Below are 17,770 nucleotides of genomic sequence, written 5' to 3' on the forward strand. Positions count from 1 at the left end.
TAGGGGAACCAAAATTGTATATTTTTTGGGTGTAATCCCTAGGGGCAGGGCCTACTAGGGGAAATATAGCAAATTCTTTAAAATCTTTTTGTAGGAATGACAGGATTAGACTATGTTTGGTCTGAAGCTTCCATGAGTGATGGGGAACCAATTTTGTATATTTGGAGGGTTTGATCCCCCAGGGGTCTGAGTGGCAGGGCCCGATAATTGGAAGTATTAACTAGCAAATACTTCCTTTTCTGTAGAAATGTAGTGATACAGGCCCTTTGGGCTTCTTCTTGATATCAGCATTTTGAAATGATGATTTAATGATGGAAATTATTTTCCTCTGTATAACAATTGTTCCATAACTGAAATAAGGGCAATATATATTGGCTCATTGACCTGTATATTATATCAGTAGTTCTAAATTGTGAAGAATGAAGAAACAAGACTGGATAGGGCGAGAGAAGATTGTATACATATGAGCACAATTAGCCCCTGGCCCTGGGGTGGGGCAGGAGAAGAGATCATACACAGTCAGTCCCTGGGGTGGGGCAGAATAAGAGATCATAAATGGCAATAGCTATAATGTGTGAACACAATCAGCTCCTGGGGGTAGGGCAAGAGAGGTAGATCATATAGCTAGAACATACAAGTATAATAAGTCCCAGGGGTAGGGCCGAGGAGAAGGCATATCTGGTAGTGTGAGGTGTGTACATGAAGTCAAAATTAGAATGACCTTTTGATTTACATAAAAGAATGTGTAAATGCAACGTACACAAATAAAGTTTCTTGAGTATATTGTTTACATGTTCATATATATGTTTGGATTTCAGCAGATTTTTAAATTAACTGTCCACCTAGTATAATGGTCATGTGATGTTTCATACTATCAATAACTAATCGGTCCAAAACAGGCATTTACATGTACCAGCTGGTGAAAAGAACAGGGGCTACCCTGTTGTATATTCAACTTATTTATGTGACAGCTTTATTCTTCAAAATTACATGGGTAAACTGTGGTACCTGTTGATTTGTCACATATACTTGTCAGTCCATCTATTAATGTTCAAGTTTAACCTTTCTGAACTTTTAACCTGAATAGTTAATGATCTGACTCCAGTATATTTGACATAATCAGTTTTAAATCAAACTTATGCATACGATTGACAATGACTACCAATTCACAATTAGTAAAAGAGTAGTACCTTGTGAAATCAGAATAGTAGAACCTTGTCTCGACACTTTGTTTTTATGCGCACTACCAGTGTTCTCAGTATGTTTTAGAACAGGTGGTTGAAAAATAATTATAGGGGGTTGGGGGCTGCAGGCCCAATTGGTAGCCATAGGCTATAGGCCATGGCATCGAGGCTGCAGGCCAAGACAGTGGGAGAGCACGAGAGGGAGGGAGGGGGCCCGGGGAGGGAGAGGGGCAAAGCCCCCTTCTTGCTATGGGGGATCGATGGGGTCTCCTCCAGAATTTTTTTTGAATTATAAATGCCTGTAGCTAGCATTTGGGCACTTAAGTGTTGTTATTAACTATTTTTTACCAAATCAGTATGTTTTTTAATAATTTTGAAAATATGCTAAATTTGCTGTATCTATTGTTTGCTCAAATTCAATGATAAATCATACATTAAATCTTGAGATTGATATAGTTTAAAGTGTTGTCGCTTTAAGTTGTTTAGTAAACAATGTTTTGAAATAAAAAAAAAAATAAATGAGTAGATTTTGTTCATTCACTATCTATTTTTTGCTGATCTCATTCGATTCTGTGTCCGACATTTGTCAGTTGGTTGCCATAGTGCTTTGGTTTGGTTTATTTTGTTTAACGTCCTATTAACAGTGCAATCGTATAGTAAAAGACAGACGAGGATTTTCTATAGATTCACGCCATACTAGCGAAGAAAAAAAGTGTTGTTTGCCGATATAGACCAAATCAATAATATATATTATTGAAATGTCAATTCTGTGGAAAGTTTAGTGTTTCTATAAGAATAGGCGGTTGTTCTAGGACATAGAAATAGCCGACGGTTTTCGTTGTAACCGGCTTTTAACAAGAACCCTGTCTACATTAGAACCTTGCTAGTTTCTGTGTACAGTAGAACCTTGTTAATCTGGACACTCAGGTTTCTGTGTACAGTAGAACCTTGTTAATATGGACACTCTAGTTTCTGTGTACAGTAGAACCTTGTTAATATGGACACTCTTGTTTCTGTGTACAGTAGAACCTTGTTAATCTGGACACTCAGGTTTCTGTGTACAGTAGAACCTTGTTAATCTGGACACTCAGGTTTCTTTGTAAAGTAGAACCTTGTTAATATGGACACTCAGGTTTCTGTGTACTGTAGAACCTTGTTAATATGGACACTCAGGTTTCTGTGTACTGTAGAACCTTGTTAATATGGACACTCAAGTTTCTTTGTAAAGTAGAACCTTGTTAATATGGACACTCAGGTTTCTGTGTACTGTAGAACCTTGTTAATATGGACACTCAAGTTTCTTTGTAAAGTAGAACCTTGTTAATCTGGACACTCAGGTTTCTGTGTACAGTAGAACCTTGTTAATCTGGACACTTTTGTTTCTTTGTAAAGTAGAACCTTGTTAATCTGGACACTGATTTCTATGTACAGTAGAACCTTGTTAATGTGGACAGGTTTCTGTGTACAGTAGAACCTTGTTAATCTGGACACTCTAATTTCAGTGTACAGTAGAACCTTGTTAATCTGGACACTCTGATTTCTGTATATAGTAGAGTCTTACATTAGGGAGTATAGGTTGTTTGTGTGGTGTCGGTTGAAGGATGTTCCAGTGTGAGGTAATTACGCGTGTCGTCATCATCATCATTACACTGAAAGACACCAGAGGGGTCACTGCCTGATCGGCAGATCCACAGTGGCCTGTCTGTCTCAGTGTCTCGCCTGTCTAATAGATCAAAGTGTGATGGACAAGTAAAACATAAAACTAATTAATTTATATACAATGTACATATCATAAATCATGCAAATGTAAATCAGATGTTGGAGAATTTTTATCATAAAATGTTAAAGAGCTGTCCAACATTCTTATATTTTCTGCTCATTTTGTGATTAAACTTCTTTTATTTCTGAGGTAAAAATTGAGATTTTGGTATACTGATGGACATCGTTTACGGTTTTTATTGTTGGTATGTATGGTCATACCTCTATACTGTTGGATATAATGTAATTAGTATTGCTGGAGTTCTTGAATACTGATCGGTAGCTGGGTTACCAGCTGGTAGCACAAGAAATAATTAGAATGAAGTGTGCTATAAAGGTGTTTCTAGTTCTCTATACCTGTATTAAATATATATATCACATATAGATTGAGTAAGACTGCAGCAGCTGGGGGATGTGATTATATATATAAACTGGTACCTGGAGATACCACACAGATATCAGGTACGGGCTGTAGTACCTGTTGATTGCAATTGGTGCGTTATTGCTCTAGGTGTACATGTCTGGAAAGGTTGATTAAAGACAATTATTTGGAGATTTATTTGGTTTGTTGACCGGTTAATTAATATGGTAGACACAAGATATATATTATCAGAATTATAAACAGGTATAATATATTATAGTATTATAGACAATGCTATCGCCCGATCGGTAATTCATATATAATGCCTAGGTCTGTGTGTTGTTATCATTTATTTTGGTATAATATATATTGTTCATTGTTTTCCCTAATCAGAAATTATAATCAATGTATTTATATATGAGCTTGTCACAGGAAGTAGATATACCTGTATCCTGATCTAATTGGTGACTGTTAGTGCTAATTGATGTATCACCTGTACTTACTGGTATATTAAATGGGCCCTATTCATTGAGTCATACACTCGGAAGCTAATTTGACAGTTCCTTTTCAGCCCACAGGTAGAAATTGACATTTCTCCAGGGCACTTTACAAATTTAGATGAAATTGAATAGAAAAGGTGGAAATTTTGGAAACACCGACCAAGTGTTAGTCTGTTTTAGAGGGGACATTATTTACATACAAGCAACAGGTGAAACACTACAGTTAGCCGAATTATATTTGTGAAGTGAAACTTTAAACTCGTGTTTATAATGAATGCAGTTCATTGTGGATAATGAATGTATAGAGGAAAGACATTTAGTTTAAAAAGTGTCCTGTAGGTGTGTCGTGAAAGTGATATAGCTTTATATATACCTGATGGAAATTTGGCCCAGGTGTAATAATAACACAGTGATATCTAGATCTACAGACATAGGGACAGCTAGCTACTACTGCACACAGAAACCTGAATGGATTTATAGGCTTATTGAGGGTACGGCCATAGTGTTGATTCAAAGCTGGACAGCTTATCTTTTGTGGACTTTTTATGGGTCATAGGCTCAGGTAAACATTCAGTACAAGGTAGTGTGGGTGTGGAAAGTCAGAAGAGGTTACAAGGGGCCAGGACAGCACAAAGGGGCCGCAAACGACACAAAAGGGTCGAACATACAGGGCCCGAGTGTTGAAGGGCCGTCAAACGCTCTCATCATTACCTCATATCCTGTGTACCTGGACACCGATTAGTGGATAAACACAGTGATGTCAGAATGTCATCCCATCGAAAGTTGTGTTATTGAAATTGAAAACAATATATTGGTATCAGCGCTGTCTGGGGTTGGACTATATATAACTACAGATTGTGTGTCAGGACAGATAGGAACTGTGGATCGAAAGGGAAACTGTTAGCTCCTTTTTACTAGTGTTGACAAAGGTGGGTGTTGGATATCTTTATCTCAAATAGAGATGACAAGCTACATTAAGACATTGATGAAATTATCTTGTCATTCGGAGGTGAAGGAATGCCTTTAACTCATATGAAAAGTTTGTCCAACGTTCCCCGCTACACATATAAGATTTCTCTTATCTGGGACAGATGTTAACAGGTTTTTATAGATCAGATGAAAGACTGAGAGGAGCAGATTGTTGAATGACACACAAAGAGTTTATTCTGTGTCAATGAAGGTTTTTCTCTGGCCTTCAGCTAAACTGCTCCATAAAGTATTGTATTGAACATAGATAGGACCACGTTAGAAATTGATCTGGAGGTTTGTCGCAGTGGTATGTCGGCATGGAAAGACAGCTATATTAATACATCTGCATTGAATAGGATTCTGGACCGATAATTATATTTCACCTTTTCGAACTTGGAGCCTGGACTTCATGTTTTAATCTATTGTCTTCAAGGAGATCTGTTGCCATCAGGAGGGACTACCCCACAGTCAATTGTTTTACACCTGTATTAGTGATCTATTGTCTCCAGTGAGGAATCCTATCACAATATACACCTGTTTTGATCCAGAGGCTGGGCCTATATGATATGTATACGGAAGGATCACTATGTATCCAAACACATATCCACCTGAGTAATTAGACAATTGTCTGGGTCTTACGCACAGAGGAGGGTTAAATAGCCGAACAATTGGCCCAAAGTGGAAACAGTGTTATCTCGGAACAATTAACACACAGGGGGATATCGGCAGTACAGTAGTTACATGTGGAGGAGATTATGGACCCGGAGATATAAGGTCTGTGCCTGGTGTACTACCTCGGATAACACACGTTGATAACATACCTGTTTTACCTACGTGGGTCAGACTGTCACCTGTTTTTGCTCACATCAAAGATGGAGGAGTGTGTGGGATGACCTGTACCTGGTTTGACTTAAGTACGTATAATATATCAGATAATTTATAGACTTATAAACGTGTATCAGAATGGGGAGAGTATAGATTGTGTATTTAAACAGGTGTTTATATGGTACAGGCTTGATCAGTGTAATACCTCATTTTGTGGTTTGAAAAAGAATTTGTAGAAAAAAATACAGATGTGTAATGTGCTTTTATGATTTTATGTTCTAGAGGTTGTAAATGATCCAGGTTATTTCGTTACGGCCAGATAATGTAGGTGATGTGTTATTTACTCATGGTTTTATTTAGGGCCAGTGTGTATCAACAAACTTCTGTAAATAGGAGATTTACGAATGTAATAATGCTGATCTAGCTATTGAATTGATTGTTTATTGACGTTGGGTGTGTGTCATTTGGGTCAAAGGTCGAATCTCATGTTATGATAACCTGTTATAAATTCTGTCTCTGCATGATGTTTCAAGTTTTATCAGTATTTTATCAGGGGTGTGTATTTGATTAATTAATACTTATTAAGATGAATCTGCCATTGATTATTTGTTAATTTTCCAAATTAGGTAAGGTTTTAGGCTCTCATTTTTTCGAATTTCGTAGTTGGTGGGTATGATAAATTTTATAAATTTGTCTTATCATAAACCATACTTTGTAGACGGAACAAGTTGTTTGATAGAATTATTCATCGGTGTAAGAAACATTATCCTTGTGGTTTAGCTGAACAGGATATATATTGTTGACAATGTGGTAGTATTAGTCAGACTTCCGACTGATGGGTTCATACTGATGTCAACAGTTGATAAGGGAAAAGACAGTCTCCATCTTTTCATTGATTCACTCGAGTAGGTGAATATAGGTCCTGTCCCCCATATACAAGTAAATATACAGGTAATTACCATAACTTGACTACCAGCAACATATGTTTGGGATTTTGCCCACAGGAGAGAAGTTGTAGGATATGATCATGATCTTTAAGACCTTTTTTTAAAACTGTCTGGGAGAAAGGTATTTAGATTTCCCAGATATCATGGTGCCATTACCTATAGTCTGCCCCAGATTCTCATTTGGTAACCTGCCCACTGAAAAAGTGGCTTTATTAATGTATTAATTGTGATAATAATTCATTAAAATCCAACCAGAAGCCCTATTTTGTTAGATAAAGTATGTAATGGTACATTCTCCAAGAACTAATTAATCTGCCCTGTAACTCCAGTAAGTGGGATAATTACTGTTGATTGACAGATCATGAATTTCATTCCGATTTTGCTGTAGGCCATATGTAGTTCCCAGAGGCTTACCTTTTGTTAATAACAGTTGGAGATAGCTTCTGAGTTTTTATCACAAATGTTAATCAGAGATTTTTTAAAAATGGGTGCAGATAGATAGGTGATGCAGGAAACTAATTAAATTTTATCTTGTGGCTTATTTTGAGGAATTTAGCTGAAGTTTTATCAGGTGAGAGGGAAGTTTGAGTCTGTTGAGAAGGAAGATGTCTATATTTTAAATTTTGGTGAAGTAATTGATCTGGACAGTGAGATCTCTACGTATATACTGTGATGTGTTGATAGTTTTGGGTATCGTCCAAAGCTGTGTATTCCCAGACAGTGGGTTCCATATTGTTGAACAAGCCTGATGTTTCACAAAGAATGCATGGGTATAGTACGGTATGTGTGTTTACATATAGTGAGTTGTAAGGTACAACACGATAGGAATGAGAAGACATTGATGAACGTTTTCTGTTTTAGCCATCAATAGGAAGGTATAGAGTGATCTGGGAATTGTACCTGATCTGCGTCTGCTACTTGATCGAGAAGTTACAAACTTTTTGGTTTTGCTGGAGATTTCCTGATAAGATGGAAGCTTTGTGTGTTCTGTCGACACTGAGATCATTACATAACAGTTCGGTACCAGAAACTGCGTGATATATATTTACGTGATAACTGCTGGGATATTGACAATATAATTTTTGGAGGCTGAAGATAATAGGTTTAATTTTGGATGTTTACGCTGTGTCATGGAAGTGACTAGATAGTGTAAAAATTTCAGTGGATTCGTATTAGATCTGTAACTATAACCATGGATAAATGTTTGCCTATTGGGGCCTTGGCACATTCGTCCAATTCGTCAAAACCTAGCCCTGAGGATGAGGTTACCTCCCCTATCATCCTAGAGGACCTCAGCCTTTTCTACCTCCGCCAGTTAGTGGCCAGTCTCAAGGTGAGTACTCAGACTGATCCAATGTGAGTAAATCACACAATATGTTGTTCCTCAAAATAAATTCAACTTGCTGCGTTCAGTACATTTACATAATGCGTGTTGGGCCTGTACAATTTGCCTCACTGTATATGTTATATACACAGTTGTATATACAATTCATGGATAGTTTACAAAATTTTAATTTGTTTCTAAAGACAAAAAATTCTTACTGGACAAGTCAACATTCAATTTCATTTTTATGCATATTGCTTGCCTCGATATGATCTAACTGATTGTTCAAAGCTAGTATCAAGTCATGATCATAGTTGTTGACTGGTGTTTGTATACAGAAGATATATGGGACTGTTAATATACCATTGGATACTACAATCCTGATGGTCATGGTGAGGTATGCTTCAGCTCAAAAACAAGATGATATTGGGTAGCTGTTTGTGTCCCTGTTCAAGAGAGCTTATGATCTTGTCTTCACAAATTTTTATTTCAAAATTGTTGGAATGTGCCATGCATGTATCCAAGTTTTCATTGAAACGGCACAGTGATTCTGACTGGAGGTATTTTATACTGTTCTGGGGGACACACAAAGTAGCTACTAGATTCATACACATGTCCATGGTAACTTATATATTTTGATTGTCATTCTTGAGTAAACCAGCATTTTTTTTTTTTTGTAATTTATATTTTATTCAGTTAAACATATATTATCAACAAACACAAGACATCTACATTTTATGGTCATTCACACCTTTCAGCACTGATGTGTATTTCTATTATAATTTACTACGCACAAGCTTACACACACACATACACACCAACACACCCCCATTCTCGCCCCCCAGAGTCTGCTAAGTTACACCACCGTACTGACCGAGTGACATATGAAACGAAGGGAAGTAACTCTGATGAATGAGAATGACACACCCCACGCAAACACCTTCCCACACACATGAATGTTCTAGTACATATACATACATGTACACAACACTATACACATATACATGTTCATACGTACTACATATAGTCATATACTAACTATTGCATATGACAATGAGCACACATGCTTTACTACACATACATGTACTATTTTGATATCCATCCATTGGCAGTAAACCAGCATTTTAACCACAGCCAGACTGTCCCCAATGTCAGGCTGTTTATGAAAGGCCCAGTGTTTGGGGTTATCGACAGGAACAGTTCAGTACCAGGCCTGTAGCTGACAAACTGTTACAAGCTGACACTGTCTGTGACATTCTCAAAAATTTATGTGCTGCAAACAACACAACGACAGCTCTCTAACAACTTAAATGCTTGTTCGTAATTTGCTTAATTAACGTCAAAATGTCACAAGTGTCCTCAAGGACATTTCAGTACACAACTTTGACCGTTCACTGATAATTTTCTGTTTCTGATTCAAATCTTGTATTGTAAGACAATTATGGAATAGCATCTTTCTTGTGTTCTCAATGGCTTTAGCTAGGTTAAGAGGGAAGTTTTTGTATGTTTTCAATGATTTGTATCTTAGGTTGTTACAAAAGAGAGTTCTCGAAAAATAAGGGTGCAGACCATGACCTATATTCAAGGTCACATGGCCTGGGTCAAATTTGTTAAAAACATTCAAATGACTTAATCAAACAAACCAATAGTTCTGTAATCATGATATTTGACTGGTATGTACCTGAGATGAATCCCTGCAAAGTTTTTGAAAAGAAATTACCTTCACCCATATTCAAGGTCACGGTTAAATTCGTTAAAACTTTCAAATGACCTCTTTGATTTACTAAAGTCAAGTTGTGAGAATTATCAAAGAAGTGAATACACCAGGTGTCAGAGCAATGTAGGCCTATTAGGCCTCTTGTACCGCTGTTTAATGTTCTGACTGGCATGCATATTATAAGCACACCATCAAATTTTGACAGATCAGCACATTTTAGAGTTTGTGTTTATATAGGTGCCAGTGCAGGCTAGCACTGATATAAGATTATAGAAATTACCACTAAAACATATGTACATTTATGGAACGCATATATCTTAGTGATGCTTAATTAATTTCAGAATTTGTTTAAAGGAATAAAATTTTCACAGGATTTGAAATTGTAGAATGTGTACACCCAGATACACAAGTAAAAGGTACACGACTCATCTGAGTACTTGTTGTGTGTATGACCCAGAGAATAGTCATTAGTATATTTACTGGTTTGTGTATGTACCAGGGATTAACCTGATAACAGGCGCCTGAACTGTAGTGAATTATTGATGCCAAATGAAGTCATACGTTGTACTTAGCATCGCCATTCTCATATTTTACCTGTTGGTGAAGGGAATTTAAATTTTTCCGTGCAATAAATAAATGGATCTTAATCTACCTACAAAAAGAAATGGTTTTGAAGCAGCTGGTACCAAAATCAACTGACAAGCATTACAAAGGGACTTGAACGCCAATAGCTATAGGCTGAATGGCTATATAAAAACATTTAACAGGGGTTTAAGGCTTGGAGGAGCTTGTGTTGTGTGATGTTGACTGGCTGTAATATTATTATACAGGCACTTGAGTGGAAAACACAGAAATAAGTACAACAGGGCAAGTTACATCTGAAACAGATCTCGCATTAAAATCCTATTAAAATCCATTTTTCCACTGAAAAGCTGTAGCAGAAATTTAAGTCTGCAGAAATAAATAATTTTGTTTAGTATGTCTCATTTCCATTAGAAATATATTTTTGTCATATTGCTTACTTTATTTACCATAGGACTACAAGCTTCAAGCATTCCGAGAATTTGTGAATAATAAATGTGGTATGTGTGCATAAAGTAGCATGCATCCTTAAGTCTCCATGTCACAGTAAGGTAACAAATTATATATATATTTATTTTATATAAGACATTTAGCAATGTTCATAATATATTACATTAAAAATCAGATTTGAGTTTAATACTAACTTTATCAGCTACCTTGAACACTTTTATCAGACACTATTGCAGGCAAGATTGATTAGGAATATAAATACACAATCGACAGTACACTTCAACATATGCACAATGTTAGAAAACTTTGTTTTATACTGCCTTTACATTTTATAGATATGAATGTTTCTAATCACTCCAAACTATTTATTGCATACAAGAAGTGGTTGCAGAATATCTAATTGGTTTATAATCATATGCGTATGTCGGTATCATAAACTTACTGTTTTATTAGCATGTGGTGTGATAAATAGGTGTAAAACAGGTTTCACTAAATCCTAGAGGATAGACTCGGCTGGACTGGCCTAGATAGGGAAAGCCCAATATAGTACAGATGTGTAGACTTGATGACCTCTTCTCTAGAGCAGCTGATCACAACCTGATCTGTATTTGTTTATAGGAAATCAACAGCAACCTAGATATATAGCAACCGTTCCCATCATGTCAAAATTCTGACATTTTAAAACTGTTCACATCAATAGTCTCCAGTCAGAACATGTAAGTGTATGCTGGCTGTGTGGGGGATGGAAACGATTGGAGGGGGTATTCAAGGAATGCTTAGGGAAATTAAGGTGTTGAAGGAAATTAAATATGGCATTTTATCCTTTCTAAATGCTTTTATTAAACTTTGGGGAACTTTCCCTGCCCTTGTAGGGGTTGTGTGTATACCATAGCTAAAGCAGGAAATGGAAATATTACATAACTTTCAGCCTCCCGCACGCTATATTGATTTAGTTTAAACTGCAATAAGGCTGACAAAGCAGACTCGACCATTGCTTATTTTTACGTGCCATATCTCCTGGTGGGTTATAAATTCTGTCTTTAACTAAAATATTCTATCCTGTCTATTCTGTTACAAATGTTTACGATCTGTAACTGACATATAGGCTTATGTCAAAGCTTCATTATCATTCAGAGCCTTGTCAGACCTTAGAATCAATATTCAAGTTGATATCAAACGTGTGTGCCATCAGTGAGAGTGGAATTATATCTTATCGTTTATTTTTGCAAAACTAGCACATCTGTTGGTGGTATTGGGACATGAAATGGTATTCATTCATATTTAAACTGCATTCTCCTGTGATAGAGACGACAATATACTTAAGTTTATGATAAGATTTAATGAAGTGGATCAAGAATCTGTAACTACAAACATCTTCATTGTGTTCTAATGACTTACGCTTGGAACAGTTTTAGATCTAAATGGTCAATCAGAAAGGAATTCATGGACATTCTATTACAATCTTACAACCTATTCAACGTTAACTTACAAAGATGAACTTTCCAGTTTTAAGGAAATTTAAAATTCAAAACCAATCTGATTGTGTTCTCCAGCTACAGGTAGCCTTCAAATGCTTTTAGGAAATTTACAAAAAGCTGCAAAACTATTTTTTGTTACACAAAGATGATTTGATATGTTAAAATGTAATTTCTGATTCTGTATTGTTAAGTAAACATACTGCCCTCACACCTTTCCATCCCAGTATTATAAACATACTGACCTCACACCTTCCAATCCCAGTATTATAAACATACTGCCCTCACACCTTCCCATCCCAGTATTATAAACATACTGCACTCACACCTTCCCATCCCAGTGTCATAAACATACTGCCCTCACACCTTCCAATCCCAGTATTATAAACATACTGCCCTCACATCCCATCCCAGTATCATAGACATACTGCCCTCACATCCCATCCCAGTATCATAAACATACTGCCCTCACACCTTCCCATCCCAGTATTATAAACATACTGCTGTCACACCTTCCCATCCCAGTGTCATAAACATACTGCCCTCACACCTTCCCATCTGCCCTGCAGGTAGGGCGTAAGAATTGTACCTGCTGCCCCCATTGCATGATCGTAAGAGGCGACTAAACTTGGGATCTTATCTTTTCTCTTCTTTCTGAACAACTTTCTTCTTCCTACTGTCTCCCTTGACAATGCCTTACTTTTGGCATTTAGTTGTGCGTTCGCCGCTGTGAGGAAGGTTTTGGGTTCTGTCCCCTAGCCGAGACATACCAGAGTCTTTAAAAATGGTAGTTGCTACTCCTGCTTAGCGCTCAGCATATTTGGAGTGGGACGACTGGTTGGCCTGTTGTCAGTATAATGTGACCGGGTGGGGTGTGCTGCTGGGTGTCTTCGGCAGTATGCTTCTGTGAGGTAGCACTCTAAATCGGCAAAAGATCCGGCCTATCACAAGGAGACTTAACACAAACATACCACAGCCTCCCAAAACACACATACGCACTCATCACACGCATACATTTCGCACGCACGGGAGGCCGTCCTTAAATGACCTTAGCTGTTAATAGGACGTTAAACAAAATAAACCAAACCATCCCAGTGTCATAAACATACTGCCCTCACACCTTCCTATCCCAATATTATAAACATACTGCCCTCACACCTTCCCATCTCAGTATTATAAACATACTACCCTCACACCTTCTCATCCCAGTATTATAAACATACTGCCCTCACACCTTCCTATCCCAGTATTATAAACATACTGCCCTCACACATTCCGATCTCAGTATTATAAACATACTGCCCTCACACCTTCCCATCCCAGTGTTATAAACATACTGGCCTCACACCTTCCCATCCCAGTGTTATAAACATACTGCCCTCACACCTTCCCATCCCAGTATTATAAACATACTGCCCTCACACCTTCCCATCCCAGTATTATAAACATATACTGCCCTCACACCTTCCCATCCCAGTATTATAAATATACTGCCCTCACACCTTCTCATCCCAGTATTATAAACATACTGCCGTCACACATTCCCTTCCCAGTATTATAAACATACTGCCCTCACACCTTCCCATCCCAGTATTATTAGACATACTGCCCTCACATCTTCCCATCCCAGTATTATAAACATGCTGCCCTCACACCTTCCCATCCCAGTGTCATAAACATACTGCCCTCACACCTTCCCATCCCAGTATTATAAATATACTGCCCTCACATCTTCCCTTCCCAGTATTATAAACATACTGCCCTCACATCTTCCCATCCCAGTATTATAAACATGCTGCCCTCTCACCTTCCCATCCCAGTATTATAAATATACTGCCCTCACACCTTCCCATCCCAGTATTATAAACATACTGCCCTCACACCTTCTCATCCCAGTATTATAAACATACTGCTGTAACACATTCCCATCCCAGTATTATTAGACATACTGCCCTCACACCTTCCCATCCCAGTATTATAAACATACTGCTGTCACACATTCCCTTCCCAGTATTATAAACATACTGCCCTCACACCTTCCCATCCCAGTATTATTAGACATACTGCCCTCACACCTTCCCATCCCAGTATTATAAACATACTGCCCTCACACCTTCCCATCCCAGTATTATAAACATACTGCCCTCACACCTTCCCATCCCAGTATTATAAACATACTGCCGTCACACATTCCCTTCCCAGTATTATAAACATACTGCCCTCACACCTTCCCATCCCAGTTTTATTAGACATACTGCCCTCACATCTTCCCATCCCAGTATTATAAACATATACTGCCCTCACACCTTCCCATCCCAGTATTATAAACATATACTGCCCTCACACCTTCCCATCCCAGTATTATAAACATACTGCCCTCACACCTTCCAATCCTAGTATCTTGTTATATATTTATATAAAGGGAACAATTCCATAGTTCTTATTAATACTGTGTTAAAGTGTGGAATACCATTATCTCATTATAAACTTGGCGCGATGAAACATGTCCCAGTGTTCCCTGATTATACTGTAATGAGGAAGACCAACTTAACAGCTGATCCCCACACAATACTGGGACAGATGGTTCTGTTCCGGGTTTGATGGCGACTAATAGAAAAACATAGGGGAGACAAAAGTATAAGATGTTTAGGGATGATAGTTGTGTTCAGTGGTGCGAGGAATAGCCGTGTGTCTTGTTCCGGTAGGCCAGACTCTGTATCAGGATGGGAGTGGACAAGTCGGGGAAGGATATCTGGGTAAATATTGACAAAGATTTTGTCCTGGGGAGTAATATATATATAAAGCATGTTTTGTGTGTCGCAGCATGTTTTGGATATATACACCATCATGGCTATTCTCTCCATATCATGCATATACTGTGCTTTATTACGATTCTTTGTCGATGATCCTGAGGTCTCACCTTATGGCTGCTCTACATGCAATTTTACTGTTCCTGTGGTACAAGCTACTTAGTTAAATTAAATTTGCATGTTATTTACATGTGATATCATTGGACGTGTTAAAGATAGCTCTATAAATAGACTCAGAAGAGTATGAGTAATCTTCCAAGCCTTTCTGAAGGTTGATTTGTATTGTCCTTAGATGGTTTTGTATGTGAGGAATTCATAAAGGACAAAACTGATTTCTCAATATGATGTTATCTCTTTGACCTGGGTTGACAAGGGAAATATGAGATTTTACACTGCACAGGTATTGTAGAGCTATCATTTGTTATTCTGGATAATAAATGTTTATATCATTTATATCAACAAAATCAAACCTGTCAATTATGTTACTATTTTGCTATTGTAACTAGAATATGGGAATGTTTTGTGTTTCAGGACACTGATCTTCAGCAGAAGATCGACCATGAGGTTAAGATGCGAGAGGGGACAGCCAAACTGCTGGCTGCGACCAAACACCCCGCCCAGATGTTGGAGGCCTCCCGAAACCTTCTTACATCTAACACTAGAATCATTGCCTACATGACAGAGCTTCAGAAACGAAAAACCGCTGAGGTCCTCGGCAAAAACATGTAGGTCTCAAAAATGGTGTCTGTAAAACACAACTCCTTTCACCTGTGTCTAAACTTTATTTATGATATATGACAGCAATTAATGTCAAATCTGTTTTGGGATAAAAGCGAAAGGCACTTGTAGTTGAGTTGAGGCTGTTTACTCTGGCAAATATACATGTAGTTCGAGGTATCTACCTTTTGTATGGATGCAAATTTTTTATTTTTATTGGTTTACTTTAGATTTTCACATTCTTCTTTTTAGCCCACCATTTGATGATGGTGGGCTATTCAAATCGCCCTGCGTCCGTGGTCCGTCGTCCGTCCGTCCGTCCGTCCCTCCCTCCGTCCGTAAACAATTCTTGTTATCGCTAATCCTCAGAAAGTACTGAAGGGATCTTTCTCAAATTTCATATGTAGGTTCCCCTTGGTGCCTAGTTATGCATATTGCATTTTGGGACCGATCGGAAAACAACATGGCCGACAGGCAGCCATCTTGGATTTTGACCATTGAAGTTTGTTATCGCTATTTCTGAGAAAGTACTGAAGGGATCTTTCTCAAATTTCATATGTAGGTTCCCCTTGGTGCCTAGTTATGCATATTGGATTTTGGGACAGATCGGAAAACAACATGGCCGACAGGCAGCCATCTTGGATTTTGACCATTGAAGTTTGTTATCGCTATTTCTGAGAAAGTACTGAAGGGATCTTTCTCAAATTTCATATGTAGGTTCCCCTTGGTGCCTAGTTATGCATATTGCATTTTGGGACCGATCGGAAAACAACATGGCCGACAGGCAGCCATCTTGGATTTTGACCATTGAAGTTTGTTATCGCTATTTCTGAGAAAGTACTGAAGGGATCTTTCTCAAATTTCATATGTAGGTTCCCCTTGGTGCCTTGTTATGCATATTGCATTTTGGGACCGATCGGAAAACAACCTAGCCGACAGGCAGCCATCTTGGATTTTGACAATTGAAGTTTGTTATCGCTATTTCTGAGAAAGTACTGAAGGGATCTTTCTCAAATTTCATATGTAGGTTCCCCTTGGTGCCTAGTTATGCATATTGCATTTTGAGACCAATCAGAAAACAACATGGCCGACAGGCAGCCATCTTGGATTTTGACAATTGAAGTTTGTTATCGCTAATTCTCAGAAAGCACTGAAGGGATCTTCCTGAAATTTTTATATGTAGGTTCCCCTTCGTGCCTAGTTATGCATATTGCATTTTGAGACCAATCGGAAAACAACATGGCCGACAGGCAGCCATCTTGGATTTTGACAATTGAAGTTTGTTATCGCTATTTCTCAGAAAGTACTGAAGGAATCTTTCTCAAATTCCATATATAGGTTCCCCTTGGTGCCTAAATCTTAAATTTTATATATAGGTTTCCCTTGTTTGAAAAGTACTAGAGGTTTCTTCTGAATTTACACAGATTAGTAAGACTTAGAAGAAGAGAAAAGTAGAGAAAAGATCAATCTGACATGGAACCTATGAAGAACATTCAATGGTGGGCGCCAAGATCCCTGTGGGATCTCTTGTTTCTATTAAAATTTACAACATGTGAATTCTATCAAAAAGTGTTCTGTCGATTGCTATATTTTATATTTTTGGGATTTAGAAGTAAAGCTGAAAAAACTAATACAGTGTAGCCTTAAAGTGCAAAAGTTTTACAAATCAGGATTAATTGACATTTTGGATGGTAACCAAGGTGACGTGAGACCTTTGTTGATGGTCCTCGCTGTACAAAGTGTGCCAGTACATTATCAGCAGTTTAACAACCCTGTAATTGTGTGTAGGGCACGCCTGAGACACGATACCACACCCAGTAATTTGTGTAACTCTTAGTAGGATGCTCGAAATGGATCACATACATTTTTTTGCTGTTTACGAAATACAGAAGCTTTTCATCGCTGTACATTTCAACTAAAGCTATCTGTAGCAAAATGCTATGAAGTGTTAATTCAGGCTAATGAAATCTGTCGTTATTTTACTGTGTGGGCTGGGCGGATTTTCAGGACTTGTCTGGGCTTCTTATATCCAAATGTAAAAATCACTGATGATTTGGTAGGCATGCATTTTCCTGTGATATGATTTATTCCGAATTAAATTGAAGCTACAACTTTACCATGGTCTAGGACTACCAGCAATATACACCACCA

The 17,770-nt window shown here is 37.8% G+C and overlaps 1 protein-coding gene across 1 annotated transcript in view; it reads left to right on the forward strand.

Moving 5' to 3' along the window:
• The window catches only part of LOC117338934 (rhotekin-like), a 53,625-nt gene that overhangs the window by 19,440 nt on the left and 16,415 nt on the right, over positions 1–17,770 (forward strand). Inside the window, exon 3 of the mRNA XM_033900298.1 lies at positions 15,434–15,627. Coding sequence (XP_033756189.1) covers positions 15,434–15,627 — 194 coding nt within the window. The remainder of the gene's footprint in view (positions 1–15,433; positions 15,628–17,770) is intronic.

The sequence above is a fragment of the Pecten maximus genome, chromosome 12 (assembly GCF_902652985.1).
Source record: "Pecten maximus chromosome 12, xPecMax1.1, whole genome shotgun sequence".
Taxonomy (NCBI): Eukaryota; Metazoa; Mollusca; class Bivalvia; order Pectinida; family Pectinidae; genus Pecten; species Pecten maximus.